The sequence below is a fragment of the Procambarus clarkii genome, chromosome 65 (assembly GCF_040958095.1).
Source record: "Procambarus clarkii isolate CNS0578487 chromosome 65, FALCON_Pclarkii_2.0, whole genome shotgun sequence".
Classification (NCBI taxonomy): Eukaryota; Metazoa; Arthropoda; class Malacostraca; order Decapoda; family Cambaridae; genus Procambarus; species Procambarus clarkii.
The window spans coordinates 15,492,921-15,509,253 of record NC_091214.1 but is presented as its reverse complement, the minus strand read 5'-3'; the positions used below and the strand labels follow the sequence as shown (position 1 = coordinate 15,509,253).

Here is a 16,333-nt window from a genome sequence, read left to right as displayed (position 1 = left end):
GTGGAGCCCTATGCTCCTGCAGTGACCAAATATACACTTACTAACGTGGAACCCTATGCTCCTGTATGACACAGAATGACTACATCATGTGGTAGGTTGGTTACACTATGCTGCCACTGAATAATGGAAAAGAAACAACAGGTAATGTTCCAGCAAATAATAACCGCCACATTACATCAAATCATAAAAAAATAATAATAATAATAATAATAATAATAATAATAATAATAATAATAATAATAATAATAATAATAATAATAATACAGTAATAATAATAATTGTATTATTTACACAAAGAAATCGCACTAACGTTGCTACAATATGATGATAATGATGATGATGATGATGATGATGGTGATGATGCAGTAATACTAGGCTTTACGTACAGTACAATAATATAAATGATCTTCATGTCAACATCTCAAGAAAGACAATGTTATGACTCGTGTATGAAGCTCAGTTATATTACTGGTAATCACACTAGGACAAAACTCATCATTCTCACCTGTAATATTTTGAATAAAATATGAATATAAATTAAGAATTTAAAGTCACAGAAAACGCATCAAAAAATCTATTTCACCTTGAACGGTGCAGCAGTTAAATTCAAAATTTCGTCTTACTAAAATTAGAGAAACTAATATGAATATTACAATGAAATTAAAAATTATCCAGAGTAAAAAGTTTAAAAAGCGACACGACGATCAAATTACCTGCTTAGCCCGTGAGGGAGCCGGTGGCTGAGTGGACAGAACACTGGACACGTGATCCTGTGGTCCCGGGTTCGATCCCGGGCGCCGGCGAGAAACATTCGGTATTTTCTTTCACCCTAATGCCCCTGTTACCTAGCAGTAAATAGGTACCTGGGAGTTAGTCAGCTGTCACGGGCTGCTTCCTGGGAGTGGAGGGCTGGTCGAGGACCGGGCCGCGGGGACACTAGGCCCCGAAATCATCTCAAGATAACTATCTCAAGAAAGATAGCTCGGCGATAAAAATAAATCAATAAGTTTTTTTGTTATCATTAGCTTGTAGAAATGTAAAATTAAGTAAAAATTTAGTTACCATATACCGGTATTATGTAGATGACAAAGATAGAAAAATCATACTAGGAGAAAAAACATGTTTTCATTTATAATTAAATAAAAATTGGAAATAATAATATATATCTATATAAATAAAAATGTTAATATTCGTTTGTTCAAAATCGCTAATCTCCGAAAGTTCTTCACCGATTGCTTTGACATTTTCACACGACGTTCAATTCGCATCCGAGCGGGTATTTATATACATATTATATACATATATAGATGTCTTATACTTTATATACATATATACTTTATATACACAATATATATATATAATTAATATATACATATAGTTAATATATACTATAATATACTATAATATATAGTTAATATATACATATATAATTTATATACACATATATACTTTATATACATAGTACATATATACTTTATATACATACTTTATATACATATATAGATGTCACGTCTGTGAAGGGGGAAAACATGCTTTCTTTTTTAACTGTGATTTTCATGTGAGGGAAATCTTCGAAACCTCTTTACCGATTGCTTTGAAATGTTGACACGACGTTGCATTCGAATAGGCGCATTTTTATATACTACTATACACATGCTTCACCTGTGACAGGATTTTTTTTTTTTAAACAGCGCCATCTGTTGGACGTAAAAGCACACATGCAGTAATCTCCGAAAGATCTTCACTGATTGCTTTGAAATATTGACAACGTTCCATTCGAATATGCGCGTGTTTTTATATACCTACTATATAGATGCAACACCTGGGACAGGTAAAAACATGCTTTTTCTTTTCTTTTTTAAACAGCGCCATGTGTTGCACGTAATAGCAACACGTGCTATACTAAACATGTTATGATTCCATTTCAATGTTTCCGATTGCATTGATAAATTGAATTTTCATAGGTTTCGATATATTTTCATTTTGATTTAGTTATTTTGTGTGACATTGCGTTGGCATTGAGCTGTGTTGTTTACCATACTGTTCATTTCCTGAGTATAGTTTATTTTTGTATTTTTTTTTTTTCATTTTGTTTTTTTTAACTGTTTTTCTTATATTTTAGTGATGGGAACATCAGATCATTTGATGTTCCCAATTTTCTAATGGGAACATCAGAACATTTGGGAATGCATCGGACGAGGGAGTGGGGAATGATGGGAAGGACGAGGGGACGCGGGAGTGGGGGATGGTGGGGACGAGGGGACAGGGGAGTGGGGGGTGGTGGGGAGGACTAGGGGGACGGGGGAAATGGTGGAGAGGACTGGGAGACAGGAGAAGGATGCTGTGGCTCAGCAACACATGTGCGTTGTTGAGCCACAGCAACGCGTGGCCGGGTACAGCTAATTTTTTTAATAAATTGAAAGTTGGAAAAAAACTACTAATGCTGGCAATGTGGAGACGTGGCAGAGGCTTCAGCACCAGACGTGTAGTGAGCCGTCCAGTCTTCATAGACAATAAACATCCCGAGAACACGTCTCATTTGTTACAACAATGAGTAGTAGGTTGTATGGTTGATACAGTAGGGCCAGCAGATACATCTGCTGGCCTACTGTATTAACCGACAAATCGTTTAAAAACCAGGTGACCATTCACTGATGGTTGAATAGAGGCTACAGTTAAGGATTGGCACCAAGAAAATCCCCCCTGGGCTGGATACGAACCCAGGCCAAAGCGCTGCAAAGCGCCAGGCAAGTGTCTTACCACTGCGCCACGTGGTTTAAGTTCTTATATTCCTATGCAGACTATGCAGATATTAGAATATCCATGTTATTCTTTTCCAATATTCTAATATCCCTGTTGGCTCCTCTTTCTCGTCAAATATTACCTCATATTTGCTTGGATTAAAGGTCGAGGAAGCATTTTTGAGACCATCTTTTAATTATCCAGGTTTACCTGGATAATTCTCCAATCCTGCTCTCACCTGTTTTAACATCGTCATGAAAGGTAACTTCTCCAGTCACGTCATAACATGAGAAAGAGTAGGTAATGGCCCGAGGTAATCATCCCTGTGATACTCTGCTGGTAATTTTCCTCCATTCTAATCTCTCCAATCACTATTCAGCCAACGTAATTATTTTGCTTACTGTTGAGTAAGTATTCTCTCATGTGTTTCAACCAGTTTCCAGTTATTCCATCTTGTCTGGCAAGTGAAGGGCCGGTGTATATTTTCAAGCTGGGATATTTCGCCTGCCTTGAGCGGTGATGTGAGCACTGGACAATAATGTGTGCTGGACACACCTCCAGGGCACTAACAAGGCTCCTCACTGCTGGGGCATCCCAGGTTTTGAAGGTTCTCATTATCCACCCTATAATTTGGGTGGGTGTGAATGTATGCCACTCTCCCTAGCAGCCAACACCAATCTGGAGGTTATCTTGAGAGGATTACGGGGCTTAGCGTCCCCGCGGCCCGGTCCTCGACCAGGCCTCATTTTTGTTACATCCCCCAGGAAGCAGCCCGTAGCACCTGTCTAACTCCCAGCTACCTATTTACTGCTAGGTAACAGGGGCATCAGGGTGAAAGAAACATTTTGCCCATTTGTCTCCGTCTCCACCGGGGATCGAACCCGGAACCTCAGAACTACGAATCCGAAGCGCTGTCCACCCAGGTGTCAGGCGTGTGACCAAGCACACGTCTGAGACTATGCCAAACGTAGACGCCCAATGGGCTCACCATAGACCGTGCTACTTGGAACTTTTTGTTCCGGGTAGGGAATGTTAAACAAGAAGAACAAACGTGGAGGGAAGGAGATGTATCGTGGTGGTGAGTGTTGTGGGCGGCGAGAAGCAACATTACTCACCACTACCACACCAACCTCTCCTCTTAAAAACAACGTCGCTTTTGGCCGTTTACCCATGTGGCCGAATATGGACGTAATTTGAAAATTAAAAAAAATGAATATAAATTTGGGATTTTTTTTCAACAACAATAAGTTAAGGGTCCTCTGATAGATTAGGTGGGCAGGAAATTGTTATAAAGTTTCAAAACGGTATGAAAAACGTTAATGTGAATCCTCTTCTAAGGTGGCCGAGTAAGCCGGACGACTCAAACAGAAAACGGAACAGTTCGTCACTTTTGTGAGTCGATTTCATTTCAAATTACGTCCAAATTTGGCCATAGCGCCGCGCATACCAGCCAAAAGTGACGTTATTTTTAAGACGGGTTGACGACACACCATACAACCTGTCCTCCTACAACGAACCTCTCTTTATCGCTCGTATACGTTAAAGCCAAACATTGCCGTACTAGATAATGGAAGCGGCTGACAAGAGTGACGTACTGTACCGTTTTCTGTCTTGGGTCCTCTGGTAGGTTAGGAATGGGCACTTTAAATTGACCGTTTTCATGACGTTGTGAAGCCTTAGGAGGACGGGCTGGTCCATAACCAGACCACGTCGCATTCTCCAGACCACTTTTAAACAAGGGAAACATATATTGTTGTTTATAGGGCGTATTGGAGGACTGGTAAATGCAGCCCAGGCCTAGTTACACCTGTGTCCACTCTTATATATCACTCACAAAAAAAAGACAGAGAACTATAAAAATATCAATGTTGCCATAGTTTTAAAGTGCAGACAAACAGAACAATCCCTGTGTACTCTTCACATAAACTACCAACACTTCACTAACAACCACATGGACTGGACGGTAGAGTGACGGTCTCGCTTCATGCAGGTCGGCGTTCAATCCCCCGACCGTCCAAGTGGTTGGGGCACCATTCCTTCCCCCCGTCCCATCCCACATCCTTGTCCTGACCCCTTCCCAGTGCTATAGAGAGTCGTCATGGCTTGCCACTTTCTCCTGATAGTTCCCTTCTCCTTGCATCTCACATACTTAGTCATCTCTCGCCGCGTCGAATTTATTCATCGTCTTAAAAGATTTGTATTAGGTCTGTAAATAATCTGATCTACGAGAAGACATTGAGATCTTTAATCTCCTGAACAATCAGTTTAATGGACATTGTCTGTACTCTTGTGCTCAAGATATAGAGAAGGGAGATACAGAGGCAGAGAAAGCTGTGGGAGGAGTTAGAGGGAAGATGAAGAGGGGGGTAGTGGTGGACCAAACTCTCACAAGTCGATCCTGGCCTCGGGCCGGGCTTTGGGAGTAGAAGAACTGCCAGAACCCCATCAAGCAGGTATCAACCAGGACAGACACAGAGTATAGGCAGGAGAAAAGGAGGGGAAATATAGGGAAGAGAATGGACAGAAATGGTTGAGAGACAGAGAGAAGATGCTCTTGATCCTCCAAAACAATTTCACAAACACCCACAATTTGGAAAGTAAACTGCAATAAAGTGTATGAGATAGAGAGGAGGGCATACAGGAGTGAAGAAGACAAGAGAGCCATAGAGAGGTGAGCCAGCACCAGCCGCGGCCCCTGCCTGCCTGCCTGCCTGCCTGGCTGGCGAAGGCTTCCACCCACATGATCACACACATTATCCTCTTACCACAACCAGGTACACTATAGGCAGGCTGAGTGTGAGAGGGGGAGAGAGAGAGAGAGGGAGAGAGAGAGAGAGAGAGAGAGAGAGAGAGAGAGAGAGAGAGAGAGAGAGAGAGAGAGAGAGAGAGAGAGAGAGAGAGAGAGAGAGAGAGACAGAGAGAGACAGAGAGAGAGAGAGAGAGAGAGAGAGAGAGAGAGAGAGAGAGAGAGAGAGAGAGAGAGAGAGAGAGAGAGAGAGAGAGAGAGAGAGAGAGAGAGAGAGACAGAGAGAGAGAGAGAGAGAGAGAGACAGAGAGAGAGAGAGAGAGAGAGAGAGAGAGAGAGAGAGAGAGAGAGAGAGAGAGAGAGAGAGAGAGAGAGAGAGAGAGAGAGAGAGAGAGAAAGAGAGAGAAAGAGAGAGAGACAGACAGACTCAGACCCATAGCGGCACCAAGAAAGAAAACGAGGATGCGTGGGCCGTGTTTATGTTGCCAGGTGTCAGTTGAGGACATGATTAAGGTATATTCTCTTGATTTAAAATAAATGTCATTACGTGAGTCGCATGCAACATATTTTACTTATACTTAATAATACATAAATGATTCTTAATAACACGAGTGGTTATAGCATACAAGAAAAAATTTCATCACGCGCGAAAATTTTACACGCGCGAAAACAATTTGACACGCGCGAAAATAATTTGACACGCGCGAAAATAATTTGACACGCGCGAAAACACTTTTACACGCGCGAAATAGAATATGCAGCAGTTTCAACGTAAAGATGGTAGTGGACCCCCATACCCATCCTGTAAGTGTTAACAGACCCCATACCCATCCTGTAAGTGGTAACAGACCCCATACCCATCCTGTAAGTGGTAACGGACTCCTATACCCATCCTGTAAGTGGTAACGGACCCCCATACCCATCCTGTAAGTGGTAACAGACCCCATACCCATCCTGTAAGTGGTAACAGACCCCATACCCATCCTTTAAGTGGTAACAGACCCCCATAAACATCCTGTAAGTGGTAACAGACCCCATACCCATCCTGTAAGTGGTAACAGACCCCATACCCATCCTGTAAGTGGTAACAGACCCCATACCCATCCTGTAAGTGGTAACGGACCCCCATACCCATCCTGTAAGTGGTAACAGCCCCCGTACGAGGATACGAAGAAATTTCCTTGGATGAAACCTATCACCATCACTACCGTTGATAACACCATCACTACTATTGATAACACCACCACTACTATTGATAACACCACCACTACTGTTGATAACACCACCACTACTATTGATAACACCACCACTACTGTTGATAACACCACCACTACTGTTGATAACACCATCACTACTATTGATAACACCACCACTACTGTTGATAACACCATCACTACTGTTGATAACACCACCACTACTATTGATAACACCACCACTACTGTTGATAACACCATCACTACTGTTGATATCACCATCACTACTGTTGATAACACCTCCACTACTGTTGATAACACCTCCACTACTGTTGATAACACCTCCACTACTGTTGATAACACCATCACTACTGTTGATAACACCACTACTGTTGATAACACCTCCACTACTGTTGATAACACCATCACTACTGTTGATAACACCATCACTACTGTTGATAACACCTCCACTACTGTTGATAACACCTCCACTACTGTTGATAACACCTCCACTACTGTTGATAACACCTCCACTACTGTTGATAACACCACTACTGGTGATAACACCTCCACTACTGGTGATAACACCTCCACTACTGTTGATAACACCTCCACTACTGTTGATAACACCTCCACTACTGGTGATAACACCTCCACTACTGTTGATAACACCTCCACTACTGTTGATAACACCTCCACTACTGTTGATAACACCTCCACTACTGTTGATAACACCTCCACTACTGGTGATAACACCTCCACTATTGGTGATAACACCTCCACTACTGTTGATAACACCTCCACTACTGGTGATAACAACTCCACTACTGGTGATAACACCTCCACTACTGTTGATAACACCTCCACTACTGGTGATAACACCTCCACTACTGTTGATAACACCTCCACTACTGTTGATAACACCTCCACTACTGGTGATAACACCTCCACTACTGTTGATAACACCTCCACTACTGGTGATAACACCTCCACTACTGGTGATAACACCACTACTGGTGATAACACCATCACTACTGTTGATAACACCTCCACTACTGTTGATAACACCTCCACTACTGTTGATAACACCTCCACTACTGGTGATAACACCTCCACTACTGTTGATAACACCTCCACTACTGTTGATAACACCTCCACTACTGTTGATAACACCTCCACTACTGGTGATAACACCTCCACTACTGTTGATAACACCTCCACTACTGTTGATAACACCTCCACTACTGGTGATAACACCTCCACTACTGGTGATAACACCTCCACTACTGTTGATAACACCTCCACTACTGGTGATAACACCTCCACTACTGTTGATAACACCTCCACTACTGTTGATAACACCTCCACTACTGGTGATAACACCTCCACTACTGTTGATAACACCTCCACTACTGTTGATAACACCTCCACTACTGTTGATAACACCTCCACTACTGGTGATAACACCTCCACTACTGGTGATAACACCTCCACTACTGGTGATAACACCTCCACTACTGTTGATAACACCTCCACTACTGTTGATAACACCTCCACTACTGGTGATAACACCTCCACTACTGTTGATAACACCTCCACTACTGTTGATAACACCACTACTGTTGATAACACCACTACTGTTGATAACACCTCCACTACTGTTGATAACACCTCCACTACTGTTGATAACACCTCCACTACTGGTGATAACACCTCCACTACTGTTGATAACACCTCCACTACTGTTGATAACACCTCCACTACTGTTGATAACACCTCCACTACTGTTGATAATACCTCCACTACTGTTGATAACACCTCCACTACTGGTGATAACACCTCCACTACTGTTGATAACACCTCCACTACTGTTGATAACACCTCCACTACTGTTGATAACACCTCCACTACTGGTGATAACACCTCCACTACTGGTGATAACACCTCCACTACTGGTGATAACACCTCCACTACTGGTGATAATGTCAAGAGCTAACTATGAAGTACTAAGATTTGTGCATGTCGTAAGATGCTTCACTTGAACCATTATCACTTCGACTATTACAACCATCGCTACAACCATTACCACCTTCGCTACAATCATTACTACAACAACCACCACCACCATCACTACTTGTAGTACCATTAACAAAACTATCACTCTCGCTACAACAATCACCACAACCACCACTACATGTAATATCACCAACAAAACTATCACTCGCTACAACAATCACCACAACCACCATCACTACATGTAGTACCATCAACAAAACTATCACTCTCGCTACAACAATCACCACCACCACCACCACATGTAGTACCATCAACAAAACTATCACTCTCGCTACAACAATCACCACCACCACCACCACATGTAGTACCATCAACAAAACTACCACTCTCACTACAACAATCACCACCACCACCATCACTACTTGTAGTACCATCAACAAAACTACCACTCTCACTACAACAATCACCACCACCATCACTACAGCCGCCACCATGGTTGGGCACCAACACTGTACAACCCTGACGTGTGGTAGTAAACAGCCAGCCTTCACATACACCTGCATGTATCCTGATGCAAGTTAAATATATCTAACCTTTAATATCACTACGGTATTATCAACATGTTTTTGCTCCACACAACCAACACCGTAATAAATACTCTAATTAAAAAAAATATATAAAAAACTCCTCTAATCCAAATCTCTAGTTAACTTGTAATATAAAAGTCGAGACTTATAATTTGAACGACTTCATAATTAATATAAATATAGAATTAAAAATGTTTCTTCATCTTTATTTTTGTGTAATGGTTGAGAGCCACGTGGTGCCTGACGACGCCGCCAGGTAGGCCTGGAGGGCTGCCACGGCTCGTGACCTTGAGCAAGCGTAGGCCTACGTCCCACAAGTAATATATGTTAATATATACCAGTAATAACCTCACTAGTTAAACGAGACTGGTGAGGGTGTAGTGTGTGTGTGAGGGGACGTGGCAGGAGCTGCTGCCCACCATCAGCTGTGGATGTAAACACGGCCATGGTGGAGCTGCCTTCCCCTGGCCGCGATCAGCTGATTCCCTCGTCGTCTGTCGCCCCCTTGCCAAGTTCCTCCTGATTCCTTGCCAATCTCAGCCGCCCGGCCCGGCCAAGCTGGGCAACTACGGCCAAAACGGGCTCGTGCCAGGAATTCCACACCCATATCTGACAGGACTATGGGACCAGGAAGCCACAATATCACCCACAACCAGCTTGGCGCGCCACAACAAAATTTCGTCTGCAACTTACCATGGTCATATCAGGCTGGTGTATGTGCGTCTCTTTTCGCTCTGTATTCCACTTTTTTTCGTTGACGACACGACTTGGTTCGGCACTCAGTCACTATACATAACCCACACGGTAACATGGCACTTCACACACTACCCTAGTATCCCGCCTCACATAGATAATCATGCCAGAATATAGTGGCGTATCACTTGCTGATGTTTCGATGTTTGTTACAGACTGGCTGCACTGAGTAAACTAACGGCGGTGAACCTTTCGTCCTCACACCTCCACTCTTCCAAACACGCCCTCAAATGATAATAAAACATACAATCAATTATTATGTGTATTATTACTACATGCCTTTTAAATTTTTAAATATACATGGTAACATTCCATGGGTTCGATGTACAGGGAGAAGTATAGTTGTTCGCTTGAGGGTGGTGGTGGAAGGGGGCGCGCCGCGGAGCTGCCGAATAAGGAAGAATGGGATGAGGAGTGGGCGGAGCCACGCTGCAGACTCCGCCTACTCCGTGACGTCATAGTGACGTCCCCGCAGGCCGCCAAAAGCAAGATGTGTGGGGGTGGGACAGCCCCTGGTAAATGGCACATCTTGGTTTAAACAATATGATTACCTGTTAATACCATTTAATGTCGCTCACGCATTATATTTACCGCCCTGTATCTTTCTTTCGTTACCTTCTTTTACTACGTTCATCCATCTTTCATTCAATATAGACGTAATATCCTATTACGTGGCCAACGATAAAACACATACATCAGTAATTTATATGCCTTTCCCTATATGCAGATTTTATCTCTATATTTACTTATCCTTCCTATGTGGGAGTACAGCGACGACCTTGCTTGTTGCAGGTCGGCGCTCGATCCCTCATGCTCCGAGGGGTTGGGCAATGTTTCTTCCCCCCTTCCTCATATACCAGCACCTTGTTTATGTTTATCATATATACAGGAAGGTAAATAGGCACTAAAAGTACATATGTTGGTAATTAAGTGATACATTCTTGAAAAGCCACTATCTTGCACGTTTAGAATTTCAGACAGGATTTGTCCAAATCAAATTCATAATTATGATTTATTTTGTCTGGGACAGGCAACCTGTGTATGTATACACGATAGGTATATATCGAGGTCCGCACCAAGATGGAACTACTGACACTCCCCAGGATGCAACCTATTTATTGCGAGGTGAACAGAGATAACAATCCCTCCATGTACTATACAATCAATGCCATAGTGCTGTCTCCAGATACCTTATCTTCCTATGTAAGTCCTTTTCCTTGTGATATCGTTACTATCTTTACAACTTATATAACCTCCATTAATTAGGTTATAGCACCTACATTGTTAACATCGTGAGACTTCCAATAGCATTCCTTAAGCATAGGCATTTATAGCCTATTGTGGCTCTATCAATTTATCCATTATTCTTACGATTAACCTCACAATTTCTAAAGAAATAGTTTTATATATGGTTCCCTAACATATTATACTTCAATTTCTATAATTATTTAGAAGAGAGAGAATTTCTTAACGTATATATCACCTACATATGTTTTCCCAGGAGTGGGGGAACAGGACGTGTGTACTTAGGCTATGTAGGTCACCCTAGGCTACGGCTCCCTATCCTTTCTTGTCTCATTACAACTTTTCCAACAACGTTCTCTCCTGTGGACCCCTACACCCAAGTTCTCACCTCTGGACCCCTACACCCAAGTTCTCACCTGTGGACCCCTACACCCTAGTTCTCACCTGTGGACCCCTACACCCAAGTTCTCACCTGTGGACCCCTACACCCAAGTTCTCACCTGTGGACCCCTACACCCAAGTTCTCACCTGTGGACCCCTACACCCAAGTTCTCACCTGTGGACCCCTACACCCAAGTTCTCACCTGTGGACCCCTACACCCAAGTTCTCACCTGTGGACCCCTACACCCAAGTTCTCACCTGTCGACCCTTACACCCAAGTTCTCACCTGTGGACCCCTACACCCAAGTTCTCACCTGTGGACCCCTACACCCAAGTTCTCACCTGTGGACCCCTACACCCAAGTTCTCACCTGTGGACCCCTACACCCACGTTCTCACCTTTGGACCCCTACACCCACGTTCTCCCCTGTGGACCCCTACACCCACGTTCTCCCCTGTGGACCCCTACACCCACGTTCTCCCCTGTGGACCCCTACACCCACGTTCTCACCTGTGGACCCCTACACCCACGTTCTCCCCTGTGGACCCCTACACCCACGTTCTCACCTGTGGACCCCTACACCCACGTTCTCACCTTTGGACCCCTACACCCACGTTCTCCCCTGTGGACCCCTACACCCACGTTCTCACCTGTGGACCCCTACACCCACGTTCTCCCCTGTGGACCCCTACACCCACGTTCTCCCCTGTGGACCCCTACACCCACGTTCTCACCTGTGGACCCCTACACCCACGTTCTCACCTTTGGACCCCTACACCCACGTTCTCCCCTGTGGACCCCTACACCCACGTTCTCACCTGTGGACCCCTACACCCACGTTCTCACCTGTGGACCCCTACGCCCACGTTCACACCTGTGGACCCCTACACCCACGTTCTCACCTGTGGACCCCTACACCCACGTTCACACCTGTGGACCCCTACACCCACGTTCTCACCTGTGGACCCCTACACCCACGTTCTCACCTGTGGACCCCTACACACACGTTCTTCCCTGTGGACCCCTACACCCACGTTCTCACCTGTGGACCCCTACACCCACGTTCTCCCCTGTGGACCCCTACACCCACGTTCTCACCTGTGGACCCCTACACCCACGTTCTCACCTGTGGACCCCTACACCCACGTTCACACCTGTGGACCCCTACACCCACGTTCACACCTGTGGACCCCTACACCCACGTTCACACCTGTGGACCCCTACACCCACGTTCACACCTGTGGACCCCTACACCCACGTTCTCACCTGTGGACCCCTACACCCACGTTCTCACCTGTGGACCCCTACACCCACGTTCTCACCTGTGGACCCCTACACCCACGTTCACACCTGTGGACCCCTACACCCACGTTCTCCCCTGTGGACCCCTACACCCACGTTCTCACCTGTGGACCACTACACCCACGTTCACACCTGTGGACCCCTACACCCACGTTCTCACCTGTGGACCCCCTACACCCACGTTCTCACCTTTGGACCCCCTACACCCACGTTTACACCTGTGGAACCCTACACCCACGTTCACACCTGTGGACCCCTACACCCACGTTCACACCTGTGGACCCCTACACCCACGCTCACACCTGTGGACCCCTACACCCACGTTCTCACCTGTGGACCCCTACACCCACGTTCTCACCTGTGGACCCCTACACCCACGTTCTCACCTGTGGACCCCTACACCCACGTTCTCACCTTTGGACCCCCTACACCCACGTTCACACCTGTGGACCCCTACACCCACGTTCTCACCTTTGGACCCCTACACCCACGTTCACACCTGTGGACCCCTACACCCACATTCACACCTGTGGACCCCTACACCCACGTTCTCACCTGTGGACCCCTACACCCACGTTCTCACCTGTGGACCCCTACACCCACGTTCACACCTGTGGACCCCTACACCCACGTTCTCACCTTTGGACCCCCTACACCCACGTTCACACCTGTGGACCCCTACACCCACGTTCACACCTGTGGACCCCTACACCCACGTTCTCACCTGTGGACCCCTACACCCACGTTCACACCTGTGGACCCCTACACCCACGTTCTCACCTGTGGACCCCTACACCCACGTTCTCACCTTTGGACCCCTACACCCACGTTCTCACCTGTGGACCCCTACACCCACGTTCTCACCTGTGGACCCCTACACCCACGTTCTCACCTGTGGACCCCTACACCCACGTTCTCACCTGTGGACCCCTACACCCACGTTCTTCCCTGTGGACCCCTACACCCACGTTCTCACCTTTGGACCCCTACACCCACGTTCTCACCTTTGGACCCCTACACCCACGTTCTCACCTTTGGACCCCTACACCCACGTTCTCACCTTTGGACCCCTACACCCACGTTCTCCCCTGTGGACCCCTACACCCACGTTCTCACCTGTGGACCCCTACACCCACGTTCTCACCTTTGGACCCCTACACCCACGTTCTCACCTGTGGACCCCTACACCCACGTTCTCACCTGTGGACCCCTACACCCACGTTCTCACCTTTGGACCCCTACACCCACGTTCTCACCTTTGGACCCCTACACCCACGTTCTCACCTTTGGACCCCTACACCCACGTTCTCACCTTTGGACCCCTACACCCACGTTCTCCCCTGTGGACCCCTACACCCACGTTCTCCCCTGTGGACCCCTACACCCACGTTCTCACCTGTGGACCTCTACACCCACGTTCTTCCCTGTGGACCCCTACACCCAAGTTCTCACCTGTGGACCCCTACACCCACGTTCTTCCCTGTGGACCCCTACACCCACGTTCTCACCTTTGGACCCCTACACCCACGTTCTCACCTGTGGACCCCTACACCCAAGTTCTTACCTGTGGACCCCTACACCCACGTTCTTCCCTGTGCACCCCTACACCCAAGTTCTTCCCTGTGGACCCCTACACCCACGTTCTCCCCTGTGGACCCCTACACCCACGTTCACACCTGTGGACCCCTACACCCACGTTCTCCCCTGTGGACCCCTACACCCACGTTCACACCTGTGGACCCCTACACCCACGTTCTCACCTGTGGACCCCTACACCCACGTTCTCCCCTGTGGACCCCTACACCCACGTTCACACCTGTGGACCCCTACACCCACGTTCTCCCCTGTGGACCCCTACACCCACGTTCTCCCCTGTGGACCCCTACACCCACGTTCTCACCTGTGGACCCCTACACCCACGTTCTCCCCTGTGGACCCCTACGCCCACGTTCTCACCTGTGGACCCCTACACCCAAGTTCTCCCCTGTGGACCCCTACACCCACGTTCTCCCCTGTGGACCCCTACGCCCACGTTCTCACCTGTGGACCCCTACACCCAAGTTCTCCCCTGTGGACCCCTACACCCACGTTCTCACCTTTGGACCCCTACAACAAAGAACCGTGTAACAAAACTGACAGGAGACACTATTGAGTCAAACACATTCACGTCCCACAAACCCAACATTGTTATTCACACGTAAAATTGCATGTAAATGATAACAGAAAACATTCACTCTAAAACAATATTTTTTATTTCATTTTATTTTTGTGTATTCATATTTTTGTGGCATGAAATAGTTACGAATTAAAATCACCACGCAACGGACTCGCCATATTCTGCTTGGCTGTTTTATATGGGACAATGTGCGCCAATTGGAACACTTTGCTGTGGAACACTTTGCTGTGGAACACTTTGCTGTGGAACACTTTGCTGTGGAACACTTTGCTGTGGAACACTTTGCTGTGGAACACTGCTGTGGAACACTTTGCTGTGGAACACTTTGCTGTGGAACACTTTGCTGTGGAACACTTTGCTGTGGAACACTTTGCTGTGGAACACTTTGCTGTGGAACACTTTGCTGTGGAACACTGCTGTGGAACACTTTGCTGTGGAACACTGCTGTGGAACACTTTGCTGTGGAACACTGCTGTGGAACACTTTGCTGTGGAACACTGCTGTGGAACACTTTGCTGTGGAACACTTTGCTGTGGAACACTTTGCTGTGGAACACTGCTGTGGAACACTTTGCTGTGGAACACTGCTGTGGAACACTTTGCTGTGGAACACTGCTGTGGAACACTTTGCTGTGGAACACTTTGCTGTGGAACACTGCTGTGGAACACTTTGCTGTGGAACACTGCTGTGGAACACTTTGCTGTGGAACACTTTGCTGTGGAACACTGCTGTGGAACACTTTGCTGTGGAACACTGCTGTGGAACACTTTGCTGTGGAACACTGCTGTGGAACACTTTGCTGTGGAACACTGCTGTGGAACACTTTGCTGTGGAACACTGCTGTGGAACACTTAGCACTGCACAGCCAAGCACGGCTAGACACCACTTGATGTACATATATGGTACTACGGGCTCACCATAGTCCGTGCTACTTGGAACTTTTGTTCCGGGTAGGGAATCTTAAACAACAAGAGATGTACTCACACTTACACTTGGGAGAACAATGGTCTTCCTCCAGAGAAACATTCAGCCACTTGAACTATTGACGGGGGCTTGGATGTCATCACAAGTTCAGTAACAACACTCTTTCAGGGCCTGACGGCTGAGTGGAGAGCGCTCGGGATTCTTAGTCCTAAGGTTCCGGGTTCGATCCCCGGCGGAGACGGAAACAAATGGCCAGAGGTTCATTCA

General features: G+C 46.4%; 1 protein-coding gene across 1 annotated transcript; it reads right to left on the bottom strand.

Annotated features, from left to right (window-relative positions):
* Positions 1-413: 413 nt before the first annotated feature.
* Positions 414-15,151, bottom strand: LOC123771233 (SUMO-interacting motif-containing protein 1-like). Its single transcript, XM_069309700.1, has 3 exons — positions 15,063-15,151; positions 6,961-8,654; positions 414-505 (listed from the first exon to the last, which is right to left on the bottom strand). The coding sequence occupies exons 1-3, from the start codon at positions 15,149-15,151 to the stop codon at positions 414-416; spliced, it is 1,875 nt and encodes a 624-aa protein (XP_069165801.1).
* Positions 15,152-16,333: the final 1,182 nt, after the last annotated feature.

Coding starts and splice junctions, on each gene's coding strand:
- LOC123771233 (XM_069309700.1), bottom strand. CDS start 15,151: ATGTTGGGTTTGTGGGACGTGAATGTGTTTGACTCAATAGTGTCTCCT. Junction 8,655..15,062: donor TTTGTTGTAGGGGTCCAAAG/GTGAGAACGTGG, acceptor CATTATCACCAG/TAGTGGAGGTGTTATCACCA. Junction 506..6,960: donor TGTTATCAACAGTAGTGATG/GTGATATCAACA, acceptor AAAATATTACAG/GTGAGAATGATGAGTTTTGT.